This window comes from Salmo salar, chromosome 19 (assembly GCF_965601325.2).
Source record: "Salmo salar chromosome 19, fSalSal1, whole genome shotgun sequence".
Lineage (NCBI taxonomy): Eukaryota > Metazoa > Chordata > Actinopteri > Salmoniformes > Salmonidae > Salmo > Salmo salar.
The window spans coordinates 38,985,033-39,002,105 of NC_138309.1; the positions used below are offsets into that span (position 1 = coordinate 38,985,033).

The 17,073-nt window shown below is 46.8% G+C and overlaps 1 protein-coding gene across 1 annotated transcript in view; it reads right to left on the minus strand.

Moving 5' to 3' along the window:
• jag1b (jagged canonical Notch ligand 1b) overlaps positions 1 to 15,903 on the minus strand; it is an 85,256-nt gene extending 69,353 nt beyond the window's left edge. The window contains exons 1-2 of the mRNA XM_082965519.1: positions 15,485 to 15,903; positions 14,723 to 15,028 (exon numbers count right to left, since the gene is read on the minus strand). Of these exons, the coding sequence (XP_082821645.1) occupies positions 14,723 to 15,028; positions 15,485 to 15,562 (384 nt within the window). The 5' untranslated portion in view covers positions 15,563 to 15,903. The remainder of the gene's footprint in view (positions 1 to 14,722; positions 15,029 to 15,484) is intronic.
• Between the last annotated feature and the right edge of the window lie 1,170 nt (positions 15,904 to 17,073).

The window sequence follows — 17,073 nt, forward strand, 5'->3', positions numbered from 1 at the left end:
GTCATTACGCGTAGCAGCTTGGGGGGGGGGGGGGTCATTACGCCGTAGCAGCTTGGGGGGGGTCATTACGCCGTAGCAGCTTGGGGGGGGGGGTCATTACGCCGTAGCAGCTTGGGGGGGGGGGTCATTACGCCGTAGCAGTTTGGGGGGGGGGTCATTACGCCGTAGCAGCTTGGGGGGGGGGTCATTACGCCGTAGCAGCTTGGGGGGAGTCATTACGCCGTAGCAGCTTGGGGGGGGGGGGTCATTACGCCGTAGCAGCTTGGGGGGGGGGGTCATTACGCCGTAGCAGCTTGGGGGGGGTCATTACGCCGTAGCAGCTTGGGGGGGGGTCATTACGCCGTAGCAGCTTGGGGGGGGGTCATTACGCCGTAGCAGCTTGGGGGGGTCATTACGCCGTAGCAGCTTGGGGGGGGGGGTCATTACGCCGTAGCAGCTTGGGGGGGGGAGTCATTACGCCGTAGCAGCTTGGGGGGGGGGGGGTCATTACGCCGTAGCAGCTTGGGGGGGGGGTCATTACGCCGTAGCAGCTTGGGGGGGGTCATTACGCCGTAGCAGCTTGGGGGGGGGTCATTACGCCGTAGCAGCTTGGGGGGGGGTCATTACGCCGTAGCAGCTTGGGGGGGGTCATTACGCCGTAGCAGCTTGGGGGGGGTCATTACGCCGTAGCAGCTTGGGGGGGGTCATTACGCCGTAGCAGCTTGGGGGGAGTCATTACGCCGTAGCAGCTTGGGGGGAGTCATTACGCCGTAGCAGCTTGGGGGGGGGTCATTACCCGTAGCAGCTTGGGGGGGGGTCATTACACCGTAGCAGCTTGGGGGGTTATTACACTCTCTCTCACCCCCCCACCCGTCATTCACCCCCCCTCATTGAACAGGAGGAGTTGACATGCTGTTAGCTAGAATGCCTCCCACATGTACCAGGGCCCTGGTCAAAAGTAGTGTCCTACATAGGGGAAAGGTTGCCCTTTTGGGAGCCCAGTCTCCCTGGTGGTGTGTGGTTGGGGACGAGCAGTGAGCCAGACAGCCCTGCTGCTAAAACCTCCCAGCCCATTCAGATATAATACTGTTATTTCCCCCCTCCTCACACTATTCACTGATGTACAGACTGACAGACCGACTAGGAACACTGTCTGCAATGCTAACATGCTCACATAACACTTTTTAATTCACCTCTTGTTAAAATCATTACAGTTTAGTTTATTTAACCAAACGTTAATTTAGTTTATTTATTTAACCAATGTAATTGTGTTGTGACAGTCCAGAGCCTTGTTTAAAAGACAAGACGTAGTAAAAACACAGTAGCCAACAGCTTGTATTCAGGTTGAACTCTTTCATCTCAGGCCTTTTTAAACATAGAACGTGTTCCGCGACGTGTTCTGACATTTACTATCTACTACGCTCAACATGAAAAGCATTTGAGGTCCGTCCAAATGGCACCCTATTCCCTATATAGTGCACTACGTTTGACTGGAGTCCTATGGAGCCTAAATGGATCCCGGTCAAATGTAGTGCACTGTGTAGGGAATAGGGTGCCATTTGGGACGGTCAATTGGTCAGTAATACTGTAGAGAGAGAGAGAGAGAGAGAGAGAGAGAGAGAGAGATACACCATACGTTGTCTCAGTCTCACACACAGGGTTATCAGCTAAGAGTGTATAACAGCATGTCTACAGCAGCCAGGGTTCCGTTCCCAGGCGACAGCCTGACTCCAAACTCACTCTTTAAACTGAAGTTGAGACTGGCCATAAACACAAAGACAGATACTCCAGAGCGCTCTCTCGCAACAGACAACATCATGACACTGGTATCGTCCTGGCACAGACGCACAGACAGACAGACTCACTCACTCTCCAACAAAGCTGACAGGACATCTGATTAAAATCCATCTCTATCTGATCTGCCAGAACACCTGACTGAATTCACACACACACACACACACACACACACACACACACACACACACACACACACACACACACACACACACACACACACACACACACACACACACACACACACACTTCAAAGTTTGGCAGGCAGCACCCTGACTGACAGAGTGGCAGGGGAAAACACACGACACCTTGGGTGTTTCTCTCCGAGTCACTGGGTGTTTCTCAATATGCATACAACCGCACTCCACACTCTCATGCTCCGAGTTCATTCTGTGAGGACTAGAGAGTGGAGAACACATAAAACATTCAGTTTGAGCAGCACTCCCCCTACTGTATTACCTCACGCCGAGCAGCACTCCCCCTACTGTATTACCTCACGCCGAGCAGCCCTCCCCCTACTGTATTACCTCACGCCGAGCAGCACTCCCCCTACTGTATTACCTCACGCCGAGCAGCACTCCCCCTACTGTATTACCTCACGCTAAGCAGCACTCCCCCTACTGTATTACCTCACACTGCACCTGTATTACCTCACGCTGAGCAGCACTCCCCCTACTGTATTACCTCACGCCGAGCAGCACTCCCCCTACTGTATTACCTCACGCTGAGTCATCTTGCCAGCCAGCTAGTTAAAACAGGCAAACATTTTTCATGGGTAGCTAGCTACCAATGCTTTGTGGCTATATGTGATAGTCAAGCAGTCACCCTTTCTTCCTGTTGGGTACGTGAACAGGAAGACCTTTCTCTGAAAACAGCCTGTCCCCCCAATAATGCAGAAAAAAAGAGAAATAATAGAAAAGTAGTATACCAGGAATAAATACGATAACTTGGCTATATACACGGGTTACCAGTTCAGAGTCCATTTGCAGCGGTACGAGGTAATTGAGGTAAGGATAAAGTCACTAGGCAACAGGATAAATAATAAAAAAAACAGTATGTGCTCAATTGGATTCAGGTCTGGGGAACGGACGGGCCAGTCCATAGCATCAATGCCTTCCTCTTGCAGGAACTGCTGACACACTCCAGCCACATGAGGTCTAGCATTGTCTTGCATTAGGAGGAACCCAGGGCCAACCGCACCAGCATATGGTCTCACAAGGGGTCTGAGGATCTCATCTCGGTACCTAATGGCAGTCAGGCTACCTCTGGCGAGCACATGGAGGGCTGTGCGGCCCCCCAAAGAAATGCCACCCCACAGCATGACTGACCCACCGCCAAACCGGTCATGCTGGAGGATGTTGCAGGCAGCAGAACGTTCTCCACGGCGTCTCCAGACTCTGTCACGTCTGTCACGTGCTCAGTGTGAACCTGCTTTCATCTGTGAAGAGCACAGGGCGCCAGTGGCGAATTTGCCAATCTCGGTGTTCTCTGGCAAATGCCAAACGTCCTGCACGGTGTTGGGCTGTAAGCACAACCCCCACATGTGGACGTCGGGCCCTCATACCACCCTCATGGAGTCTGTTTCTGACTGTTTGAGCAGACACATGCACATTTGTGGCCTGCTGGAGGTCATTTTGCAGGGCTCTGGCAGTGCTTCTCCTGCTCCTCCTTGCATAAAGGCGGAGGTAGCGGTCCTGCTGCTGGGTTGTTGCCCTCCTACGGCCTCCTCCACGTCTCCTGATGTACTGGCCTGTCTCCTGGTAGCGCCTCCATGCTCTGGACACTACGCTGACAGACACAGCAAACCTTCTTGCCACAGCTCGCATTGATGTGCCATCCTGGATGAGCTGCACTACCTGAGCCACTTGTGTGGGTTGTAGACTCCGTCTCATGCTACCACTAGAGTGAAAGCACCGCCAGCATTCAAAAGTGACCAAAACATCAGCCAGGAAGCATAGGAACTGAGAAGTGGTCTGTGGTCCCCACCTGCAGAACCACTCCTTTATTGGGGGTGTCTTGCTAATTGCCTATAATTTCCACCTGTTGTCTATTCCATTTGCACAACAGCATGTGAAATGTATTGTCAATCAGTGTTGCTTCCTAAGTGGACAGTTTGATTTCACAGAAGTGTGATTGACTTGGAGTTACATTGTGTTGTTTAAGTGTTCCCTTTATTTTTTTGAGCAGTGTATATCCCGAGCTGACAAGGTAAAAATCTGTCGTTCTGCCCCTGAAAGAGGCAGTTAACCCACTGTTGCTAGGCCGTCATTGTAAATAAGAATTTGTTCTTAACTGACTTACCTAGTTAAATAAAGGTAAAAAAAATGTATATAGAATATATTATCAGAAGTTAACATACACTAAGTTGACTGCCTTTAAACAGCTCGGAAAATTCCAGAAAATGATATAATGGCTTTAGAAGCTTCTGATAGGCAAACTGACAAAATTTGATTCAATTGGAGGTGTACCTGTGGATGTATTTCAAGGCCTACCTTCAAACTCAGTGCCTCTTTGCTTGACATCATGGGAAAATCAAAAGAAATCAGCCAAAACCTCAGAAAAAACATTGTAGACCTCCACAAGTCTCGTTCATCCTTGGGAGCAATTTCCAAACGCCTGAAGGTAACACGTTCATCTGTACAAACAATAGTACGCAAGTATAAACACCATGGGACCACGCAGCCGTCGTACCGCTCAGGAAGGAGACGAGTTCTGTCTCCTAGAGATGAACATATTTGGTGCCAAAAGTGCAAATCAATCCCAGAACAACAGCAAAGGACCCTGTAAAGATGCTGAGGAAACAGGTACAAAATTATCTATATCCACAGTAAAACAAGTCCTATATCGACATAACCTGAAAGGCCGCTCAGCAAAGAAGAAGCCACTGCTCCAAAACGGCCATAAAAAAAGCCAGACTTCGTACTTTTTGGTATGTCCTCTGGTCTGATGAAACAAAAATATAACTTTTGGCCATAATGACCATCGTTATGTTTGGAGGAAAAAGGGGGATGCTTGCAAGCTGAAGAACACCATCCCAACCGTGAAGCACGGGGGTGGCAGTGTCATGTTGTGGGGGTGCTTTGCTGCAGGAGGGACTGGTGCACTTCAAAATAGATGGCATCATGAGGCAGGAAAATTATGTGGATATATTGAAGCAACATCAGTCAGGAAGTTAAAGCTTGGTCACAAGTGGGTCTTCTAAATGGACAATGACCCCAAGCATACCTCCAAAGTTGTGGCAAAATGGCTTAAGGACAACAAAGTCAAGGTATTGGAGTGGCCGTCACAAAGCCCTGACCTCAATCCTATAGAACATTTGTGGGCAGAACTGAAAAAGCGTGTGCGAGCAAGGAGACCTACAAACCTGACTTAGTTACATCAGCTCTGTCAGGAGGAATGGGCCAAAATTCACCCAACTTATTGTGGGAAGCATGTGGAACGCTACCTGACACGTTTGACCCAAGTTAAACAATTTAAAGGCAATGCTACCAAATACCAATTGAGTGTATGTACATTTCTGACCCACTGGGAATGTGATGAAAGAAATAAAAGCTGAAATAAATCATTCTCTCTACTATTATTCTGACATTTCACATTCCTAAAATAAAGTGATGATCCTAACTGACCTAAGACAGGGAATTTTTACTAGGATTAAATGTCAGGAATTGTGAAAAACTGAGTTTAAATGTATTTGGCTAAGGTGTATGTAAACTTCCGACTTCAGCTGTATGTGTATGTGTATATAACACACAGAGCATTTGGAAAGAATTCAGACCACTTCTCTTTTTCAACGTTTTGTTACATTACAGCCTTATTCTAAAACGTATTAAATAAAAAATGTTCCTCATCAATCTACACACAAAACCCCACGAGGCAAAAGCAAAAACAGGTTTAGAAATGTTTGCTAATTCATAAAAAATAAACAGAAATACCTTATTTACTTAAGTATTCAGACCTTTTGCAATGAGACTCGAAATTGAGCTCAGGGGCATCCTGTTCCCATTGATCATCTTTGAGATGTTTCTACAACTTGGAGTCCACCTGTGGTAAATTCAATTGATTGGACAGGATTTGGAAAGGCACATACCTGTCTATATAAAAGATCCCCCAGTTGACAGTGCATATAAGAGCAAAAATCAAGCCACGAGATCAATGAAGAAGCCCATTGAGCAGGTTATCGGTCTGAACTGGCTGTCGTGTTGACCCGTCTACCTGTTCCACTGATCTAGGCCTATCAGCGCAGCACATGTGGATGGCTAGCCAGGGTCTCATTAGGTGCAGCCAGGGTCTCATTAAGAGCAGCACATGTGGATGGCTAGCCGGGTCTCATTAGGTGCAGCACATGTGGATGGCTAGCCAAGGTCTCATTAGGTGCAGCACATGTGGATGGCTAGCCAGGGTCTCATTAGGTGCAGCACATGTGGATAGCTAGCCAGGGTCTCATTAAGTGCAGCACATGTGGATGGCTAGCCAGGGTCTCATTAAGAGCAGCACATGTGGATGGCTAGCCAGGGTCTCATTAAGAGCAGCACATGTGAATGGCTAGCCAGGGTCTCATTAGGTGCAGCACATGTGAATGGCTAGCCAGGGTCTCATTAGGTGCAGCACATGTGAATGGCTAGCCAGGGTCTCATTAGGTGCAGCACATGTGGATGGCTAGCCAGGGTCTCATTAGGTGCAGCAGTTGAGTGTGGGTGGCAGAGTTAAAGATTTGAAAAGCCTGAGCTCCAACCGAGCGTGGCGGAATTAGAAGGACACACACACACACACACACACAAACACACACAAACAAAGCCCAAGGCCCAGCCAACAGTGAGGAACAGGAGGCCAGGCAGAACGTCACAGTTCTCCACAGGTAATGCAGAGTGAAGACCTGGGTTCAACAATCAAAAAACTATTGTTGCACTCTTCCATTTGCACTTCTATTCTGTTGGTTCCACTGTGCCAACCAAATCGCAATTAAGCCCAACTAAAATAATTGAACCCAGGTTTGGCTCTCCCTTCAGTAGAACCCAATCACTCTGCTTCGTCCACCAGAACCAATCCATTTCTGGAGAGGAACAAAAGAGTTGAAATGATAACTAACCCTGGTGATTGTTGCTGCTTACTGGAAATACAGACACAGTTGAGATGAGGAAGCCAGAGCTCCAAGAAAGACTGCCTCTATTCTATTATACCGACCTCTAGGCCTAACCAAATGGGGCAAAACCCTCCTCTGTTGTACTGTACAACGGCAACTAGGACCCACACACATCAGGACAGAAATGAAACCCTGTCTGGCCCCATTGTTGACATTTCAGCTGTCATTGGAGCAGTGCTGAGATAAGTCCACCCATGTACATAAAAATGTTGACCTTTTTTGTTAAAATTTTCCCATGTCCAGTTCATTCATACTTTTCATTTATTTATTATAATTAGAAAATGGTTTGTAACCAAAGCCAGGCACAGGCCTAGTTAGAACATCTGGCTACAGAAAATGAACTGTCAGGCTGCCAACATCTACAAACACGAGGACTGGACAATAATACTAAGTAAATTAACATCTAAATTACGAAGGAGAACATTTAGAAAATTGTACTGTCTTGGGAGAAATCCATTTGATTTAAATCACTTTTTGACAGCACCCTCTATTGATTTGAAACCTTCCATACATATTCGCCTCATGTAGAAGTGGTCAGGAAGTGATTTTAGGTCGAAAGTGACTCATTATGTACTGGAAAAGATGAAACGATTGAGAGTGATAGAATTTAAAAAGCTTACAAACAAACAAACAGGGTTGTCAAACTATTTTATAATTTCTGGTGGAAAAGCGGTCAGAAGTCCACCATCGGGTGGTCCTTAAAACACAACCCGCCGAACGAGACGGCAGAGGAACTGTGTGTGGTCCTTAACAGGATATGCACATGCTAATAGCCTAATGGCCTGTCTGTTTATACAACCCATGAAGCCGCACGTTGTGGGGAGGGATAATGTAGTGGGCTGGGGAGGGATAATGTAGTGGGCTGGGGAGGGATAATGTAGTGGGCTGGGGAAGCATGTGCAGCACATGGGGATGTGTGAAACGTACTCTTCAACCTGAAGTCGCCACTTGCGCGGCCGAAATTGTTAACTTTCAATGGTGCCGACTGGTAAGATGCTTTTGGAGGGCTGTAACATGTGCTAGCGCCTCGGTGTGAGCCGAATCAGGAGGAAATGGTAGTTGCTAGGCAAGCAGTGTGACGTACGTTACACATAGAAACCACGGAAACCAAGCTGTTCTGTCCTCTAGCTGTCCTTTTATCCTCTCTGGATCCACCGCCTCATTAACGCTATGGGAGCTCCTCATTAACGCTATGGGAGCCCCCTCATGTCACCGCTGCGGGAGCCCCCTCATGTCACCGCTGCGGGAGCCCCCTCATGTCACCGCTGCGGGAGCCCCCTCATGTCACCGCTGCGGGAGCCCCCTCATGTCACCGCTGCGGGAGCCCCCTCATGTCACCGCTGCGGGAGCCCCCTCATGTCCACGCTGCGGGAGCCCCCTCATGTCCACGCTGCGGGAGCCCCCTCATGTCCACGCTGCGGGAGCTCCCTCATGTCCACGCTGTGGGTGCCCCTCATATCAACAATGTCCTATTTCACAACATGGCATTGTATTACTCTTCTGTGGTGAGATCAAAGAGTCCAGTAGTCTGAAAAGTGCTCCACCTCAAAATATCCATCCCCATGTCAGAAAGGCTTTGTTATAATAGTTTACATATTTATTACGTAGCCTGCTTTAGAACAGAAAACTTCAGTTGAAGTGAGACACTAACCTAGACTGTTGAAGCGAGCGAGACAGTCGCCTAGACCGTTGAAGCGAGCGAGACAGTCGCCTAGACCGTTGAAGCGAGCGAGACAGTCGCCGAGACCGTTGAAGCGAGGCAGGCAGTAGCCGAGACCGTTGAAGCGAGGCAGGCAGTAGCCGAGACCGTTGAAGCGAGACAGGCAGTAGCCGAGACCGTTGAAGCGAGACAGGCAGTAACCGAGACCGTTGAAGCGAGGCAGGCAGTAACCGAGACCGTTGAAGCGAGGCAGGCAGTAACCGAGACCGTTGAAGCGAGGCAGGCAGTAACCGAGACCGTTGAAGCGAGGCAGGCAGTAACCGAGACCGTTGAAGCGAGGCAGGCAGTAACCGAGACCGTTGAAGCGAGGCAGGCAGTAACCGAGACCGTTGAAGCGAGGCAGGCAGTAACCGAGACCGTTGAAGCGAGGCAGGCAGTAACCGAGACCGTTGAAGCGAGACAGACACTAACCGAGACCGTTGAAGCGAGACAGACACTAACCGAGACCGTTGAAGCGAGACAGACACTAACCGAGACCGTTGAAGCGAGACAGACACTAACCGAGACCGTTGAAGCGAGACAGACACTAACCTAGACCGTTGAAGCGAGACAGACACTAACCTAGACCGTTGAAGCGAGGCAGGCACTAACCTAGACCGTTGAAGCGAGGCAGGCAGTAACCGAGACCGTTGAAGCGAGGCAGGCAGTAACCGAGACCGTTGAAGCGAGGCAGGCAGTAACCGAGACCGTTGAAGCGAGGCAGGCAGTAACCGAGACCGTTGAAGCGAGGCAGGCAGTAACCGAGACCGTTGAAGCGAGGCAGGCAGTAACCGAGACCGTTGAAGCGAGACAGACACTAACCTAGACCGTTGAAGCGAGACAGACACTAACCTAGACCGTTGAAGCGAGACAGGCACTAACCTAGACCGTTGAAGCGAGACAGGCAGTAACCTAGACCGTTGAAGCGAGACAGGCAGTAACCTAGACCGTTGAAGCGAGACAGGCAGTAACCTAGACCGTTGAAGCGAGACAGGCAGTAACCTAGACCGTTGAAGCGAGACAGGCAGTAACCTAGACCGTTGAAGCGAGACAGGCAGTAACCTAGACCGTTGAAGCGAGACAGGCAGTAACCTAGACCGTTGAAGCGAGACAGGCAGTAACCTAGACCGTTGAAGCGAGACAGGCAGTAACCTAGACCGTTGAAGCGAGACAGGCAGTAACCTAGACCGTTGAAGCGAGACAGGCAGTAACCTAGACCGTTGAAGCGAGACAGGCAGTAACCTAGACCGTTGAAGCGAGACAGGCAGTAACCTAGACCGTTGAAGCGAGACAGGCAGTAACCTAGACCGTTGAAGCGAGACAGGCAGTAACCTAGACCGTTGAAGCGAGACAGGCAGTAACCTAGACCGTTGAAGCGAGACAGGCAGTAACCTAGACCGTTGAAGCGAGACAGGCAGTAACCTAGACCGTTGAAGCGAGACAGGCAGTAACCTAGACCGTTGAAGCGAGACAGGCAGTAACCTAGACCGTTGAAGCGAGACAGGCAGTAACCTAGACCGTTGAAGCGAGACAGGCAGTAACCTAGACCGTTGAAGCGAGACAGGCAGTAACCTAGACCGTTGAAGCGAGACAGGCAGTAACCTAGACCGTTGAAGCGAGACAGGCAGTAACCTAGACCGTTGAAGCGAGACAGGCAGTAACCTAGACCGTTGAAGCGAGTCAGGCAGTAACCTAGACCGTTGAAGCGAGTCAGGCAGTAACCTAGACCGTTGAAGCGAGACAGGCAGTAACCTAGACCGTTGAAGCGAGACAGGCAGTAACCTAGACCGTTGAAGCGAGACAGGCAGTAACCTAGACCGTTGAAGCGAGACAGGCAGTAACCTAGACCGTTGAAGCGAGACAGGCAGTAACCTAGACCGTTGAAGCGAGACAGGCAGTAACCTAGACCGTTGAAGCGAGACAGGCAGTAACCTAGACCGTTGAAGCGAGACAGGCAGTAACCTAGACCGTTGAAGCGAGACAGGCAGTAACCTAGACCGTTGAAGCGAGACAGGCAGTAACCTAGACCGTTGAAGCGAGACAGGCAGTAACCTAGACCGTTGAAGCGAGACAGGCAGTAACCTAGACCGTTGAAGCGAGACAGGCAGTAACCTAGACCGTTGAAGCGAGACAGGCAGTAACCTAGACCGTTGAAGCGAGACAGGCAGTAACCTAGACCGTTGAAGCGAGACAGGCAGTAACCTAGACCGTTGAAGCGAGACAGGCAGTAACCTAGACCGTTGAAGCGAGACAGGCAGTAACCTAGACCGTTGAAGCGAGACAGGCAGTAACCTAGACCGTTGAAGCGAGACAGGCAGTAACCTAGACCGTTGAAGCGAGACAGGCAGTAACCTAGACCGTTGAAGCGAGACAGGCAGTAACCTAGACCGTTGAAGCGAGACAGGCAGTAACCTAGACCGTTGAAGCGAGACAGGCAGTAACCTAGACCGTTGAAGCGAGACAGGCAGTAACCTAGACCGTTGAAGCGAGACAGGCAGTAACCTAGACCGTTGAAGCGAGACAGGCAGTAACCTAGACCGTTGAAGCGAGACAGGCAGTAACCTAGACTGTTGAAGCGAGACACTAACCTAGACTGTTGAAGCGAGACACTAACCTAGACTGTTGAAGCGAGACACTAACCTAGACTGTTGAAGCGAGGCACTAACCTAGACTGTTGAAGCGAGACACTAACCTAGACTGTTGAAGCGAGACACTAACCTAGACTGTTGAAGCGAGACACTAACCTAGACTGTTGAAGCGAGACACTAACCTAGACTGTTGAAGCGAGACACTAACCTAGACTGTTGAAGCGAGACACTAACCTAGACTGTTGAAGCGAGACACTAACCTAGACTGTTGAAGTGAGACACTAACCTAGACTGTTGAAGCGAGACACTAACCTAGACTGTTGAAGCGAGACACTAACCTAGACTGTTGAAGCGAGACAGTAACCTAGACTGTTGAAGCGAGACAGTAACCTAGACTGTTGAAGCGAGACAGTAACCTAGACTGTTGAAGTTGAACTGAAAGAACACTAAGGGTTGGAGCCACATCTGCCGAAGTGTTATCTGATACAGATGAATGATTAAAATGTTTTTGGTCACGCTACGTCCACAATAAACCACATTTCCGATCATAATACACTAGACACATTTCATAATGGAGTAGAGTTGTGCCATAAAAAAATTAAATATATATATACACACACAATTCAATTATGCAAATATCACACCTGTGGCCGGTCAATTATTTTAATGAGAAATTGTCCACAACTCAAAAAGCTAGGTCAAACATTAATGTTGACAATATGCAACATTCATTCACTATTTATTATGTGTTCTAGACAAGTGATTGACGGGCGGTAAAATTGTAAAGAATACAACAGTGCTAAGGTTATGCCGCCTACCACATTGTGACCTAGTCTGACCTTACAGACTACCTTCAGAGCCTATTGACCACCTAGCCCATTCACAGACTACCTTCAGAGCCTACTGACCACCTAGCCCATTTACAGACTACCTTCAGAGCCTACTGACCACCTAGCCCATTTACAGACTACCTTCAGAGCCTATTGACCACCTAGCCCATTCACAGACTACCTTCAGAGCCTACTGACCACCTAGCCCATTTACAGACTACCTTCAGAGCCTATTGACCACCTAGCCCATTCACAGACTACCTTCAGAGCCTACTGACCACCTAGCCCATTCACAGACTACCTTCAGAGCCTATTGACCACCTAGCCCATTCACAGACTACCTTCAGAGCCTACTGACCACCTAGCCCATTCACAGACTACCTTCAGAGCCTACTGACCACCTAGCCCATTCACAGACTACCTTCAGAGCCTATTGACCACCTAGCCCATTCACAGACTACCTTCAGAGCCTATTGACCACCTAGCCCATTCAAGGGCCTAAATACCGCTTGCTCTAAACGTTAAAACGCATCGCTTGCGATACGGTTTTAGAAACATAAGTAAAATTATCTTTCATATCACGAGAAATATATATATATATATATATATATATATTAAAAAGGGTTACATTACTACACACCTTCATAGGGTTATTGAGGTTCCCACAGCCATATCTCCATGTTACAGCGTTTGTTAACGGAAGACAGACGTAAGAAAGTTGGGTCTCCGATAGAGAAATTACGGATGGGAAGTTCGGCTCTTTTTACTGACCCTGTTGTTTTCAACCAGTTAAGAATAAATATTTTGATTAATTTCATTCATTTGAGTCAGTAAGGCCCAGAGTATACAGGGCCCCTACCAGTGTTGTAGTGGTCCGGTCTCGGTGTTGGATACATGTTTACTCGGTCTTGATTCGGTCTCGGACAGTGAGGACTCGTCATTTCTTCCCCAGACCAGTGGAGTAAAAACATATAATTTATCAGCTCCCATAAAACCACTTCACCCAGGCCAAATAACTCACACTCCTTTCATGACACAGTAATATATTATGTTATGGCCTATTGAAACCGAGGCTTCCTACTTTAGAGGAGAGTGAGGGGAATTGTTTGAAAGTTGTGCTCACTAGGCTATTAGTAAGACGAGACCAGGGGAAGTTGGAACATATATAGTATTTTTATATATAAAACACGTTTGGGTTTGTGACTCTCTATTTGCCCTCACAGTGAATTTCTTCACCATTCTGAATGTCTAAACGATTTCATGTTTCATTCTGAAATATTAACATAGAATTACTGGACATTATGAAGTCTTATTATCGTGACGATTTGACAATTACAATCATGGTGTTGGATTTGACTCGCATTTTTGTTGTGGTATAAGTCTTGGGAGTGTTCATCTCCCTCCCGGTCTGGAACACAACACTGTCCTCTACCGGAGAACATTCAACTGAAAACGACAGTCCTAATTCTACCAGCCTCTCGTTCACCATCACTGGATCATTTCATCTGTCATTTCTAACAGACTTGGGGGGAAAAAAGCATGCTTTAAAAACAATGCACATTTGTTGATTGTTAGTCATACAAATAATAGTACTTCTTGGTACATTTGAAACGAGGTGTAGTTGGGCCGCAACCGGACTAGATTGTTAACGATTCTTAGCGGAATGAATTGTTTGACTGCCGTGATAAGCGCTGCACAATATCGTTCACAAACTACAGCACCCCAAACGATTCGTTCTCGTTCGTTGAGCAGTTAAAAATATATATGTCCATTACAACATCAACAATTCATTAATTGCATTCATGATTGATTCTCCAGTATGTTCTAAACATGTATTTGTTCTTCTCTACGCGTCCTGCACCGGTATCCGTGTTGCCTGCGCGCATGTATGACTGACAGTTATCGGTGGGAGAGCCCGAGTCACTGGAGGAGCGCAGTATTCATCCTCATTCACTGCGGCCAGCAGGTCAAACTAACGACTACAACGGACGAGTCATTTAGAAAAACAAAGCATGACTCTTGAATCAGTAAAAATAAAAATAGAAAATCGTTCAGAAAGAATAAATCGTTGGCGAACTGCAGGTGCTGGGTTTAGACAGAAAGAGTTGCTTAAACGCAGGCACTGTTTAGATTTAGGTGAAGGAACCCTGTAATAATTGAAGATAATATTATATAAAAGAGGTGCTGGAAGTCAAGCAGTAGAACATGTGAGGTTTTCGGTACTCAGGTCAAGTGAGCTCCTGTCCAAGTCAAGCACTGCACATCACAAAACCAACGTCGCTGAAAAACACCGTCGGCTGCAACGGTGTTAAAAAAACGGTAAAACAGTGTACAGAAAGTGTATATTTAGCCTTTGTCATATTATTTTGATGTGATATGAAAGTTCAGCGAGTTATGTTTCTAGAACCGGACTGTAATTGAGAATCGATGCACGTTTAGATTTGAGTATTTGTCTGTTGATGCTGCCATCGCCTCTATACAGTACATGTAAGGTCATTTAACTATAATGAGTAACGTTAGGCTCCTCTATTCCATTATTAGGCTAGTGGCGACCATGCAATCCTAGTCGCTGATTTAATTTATTTCGGGGGACGAATACAATGATTATGGAAACCTTTTCTCAGTCGTCCAGCCTAATGATGTTAACGGCACCGTGAGACGAGAGTTCTAGTATATCAAGATATCAACTTACCGGCCAGGCGAAACTGAACTGCAAAACAATCTTGGATTTTTCGTTCTTCGCCGAGTTCTTCAAAGAAAATGTATTCCCTCCAAGGACAAGGGTGGAACCGGACCCGAAGCTGCAAGGTCCCGCAGCCGAAACTCGCGACTGGTATTCCTTCAAACACACTTTAAAATACGTATCACACTCATCCATCCTGCATTTCCGATCCCCGGTGTTCCGTGAACCGTCACAACACTGCCCGTTAAGAAGCTCTCCGTTCAGGTTGTTCATCGATAAAATCTCCAACTCGAACTGTCCGGTTCCCTCAGCCACCTGTTGGTAAAGCAGAAGGAAGAAAACGGTGAAACCGCTGGACATTGAGAGAACCATCGGCTATGTAACGGCCCAGTCGCCGCCGTCTACAAAAGTTGCAAACTATGATAATAGATCAAACTAATTGAGCCATAAAAAGTTATCGAAAATAACTCAAAATCTGACATGCTAACAAATTTTGAACATGCAAAACAAAAAAATGGGATTGTTTCACTTGGGGAAGAGGGTTTGCAGCGGATCAATACAGCCAGTCACACAGATAAAACGCACACAACCATAGGACGTAGGGAGTCCAGCTGAATATTTCACACACTCCTAGTTAACTTGATCTTTTAACTAGCCTATATATTAAAAATAAATAAATAAATAAAAAAATCGCCTACTGACGAATCAATGCATCCAGAGAAGCTGTCTGGACATATTCCACAGTGTACATATATAAAGTAATCCACATACCTTTGCACAAAAGCACAACAATAAGGCATGCAAGTAAAAATCAGTAACGCCAACAACTGAGTCCCTTCTCAAAATCATGTCTCTGGTGGTGTTGCCTTGCCGCTCCGGCTGCTCCGCTTGGAAACTAGACGGTGTCTGGCGGAGTCACCGTACCAATGCACTACTCCGATTTCAACATGCACAGAGTACAGAACAAGACTTTGGTCCAACAAGCCACAGCTTTGCAACACAGAGGGGAAAAAATGCTTCCTTTTGCGTCCTTCGGCTCAACTTCTTCTAGTTTGGTAGTTCGTATCGTTATATTCCGTTTTTTTTATCCACTTTACTTCTTCGCAGCGAAAAGTGTCTAGCTACACACTAGTCATGTGGGTCGTTGCACTATCTGTCCACGACTGAACGTAATGTTTGTTAGGACTACAAAGCCAGTTCAACCAGGGAGGGGGGTAGGACGCTGACGGACGTTATATATTCATGATCACGCCTCTGTTGAGTCAAAGGCTCTCTTCCATTTCCCCTGAAAACGGGAACATCCGGTTGGCTGGGACTCGGCAGAAAGTTATAGAGAATGCCAACATGTTGTCCTAAAAAAAACAAAAAAAAAACGGAAATGAGTTACCTCTGGTTCGTTCAGCCATTCCAAATGAATGGGGACAGAATAGGATTTCGGGGAAAAACACATTAAATAAAGTGTGAGGTTTAAACACAAGTTTAGGAGATCTTGTTATACATTTTGTTCTATGAGATAATATCAGTCAGTTAACATGAACTTTATGACTTTTATGAAGCCTCTATGTCATTTATCTGCCTTTGTTGTTCTTGTTGTTGTATCTTATAAATGCTTAAATATTCATAGAAAGTGACGTTAGCTGATGAACATTATCTAATACAACAAAACGTGTAAGATCTCCTTAAGCCTGTGTTTACCGCAGACCTTGCTGTCTGTGTTTATCTAAAAACCCTACAAAAAAAACGGTATTCATTTCCCTATAGGCTTTGTCAAAACGACGCCATTATTATTTCTCTCTATAATCTACTATACTGGTATTCAAACCTAAGGAGTTATGATTCTGCAAGTTAAAAAACAACAACATTTGAGTTGAACAACTATTAGAAAAGGAAATAGAACACTTAGTCAATAAATGAAAAAAAAAACTAATTTTTAAATCTCACTGTCAAAATCAGCCTTAAAAAGTAGGTTAAAGTACATAATATCAATATTTTCCTTCCTGCATATTTAACAAGGTATGTCAAATATGGGCTTATCAAAATAGATGATGAATTAGCCCCATGAGTGAGTCTGGGAATTCAGATTGGGCAGAAAATAAACAGAGAAATTCCTTGTTTCTGGAACCATGATTTGTTCTTTATGATGTGGAACACTGATAATGTTTGCGTCCCTAATGGCACCCCATTCCCTACAAAGTGCGCTACTTTTTACCAGGTCATATAAGGAAGAGGGGGCCATTTAGGATGCAGATAATGTCAAATCTAAATGTATTTGTCACATGCTTTGTAAACAACAGGTGCAGACTAACCGTGCAATCAATGCTTACTTATGGATCCTTTTCCAGCAATGCAGAGTTAAAGAT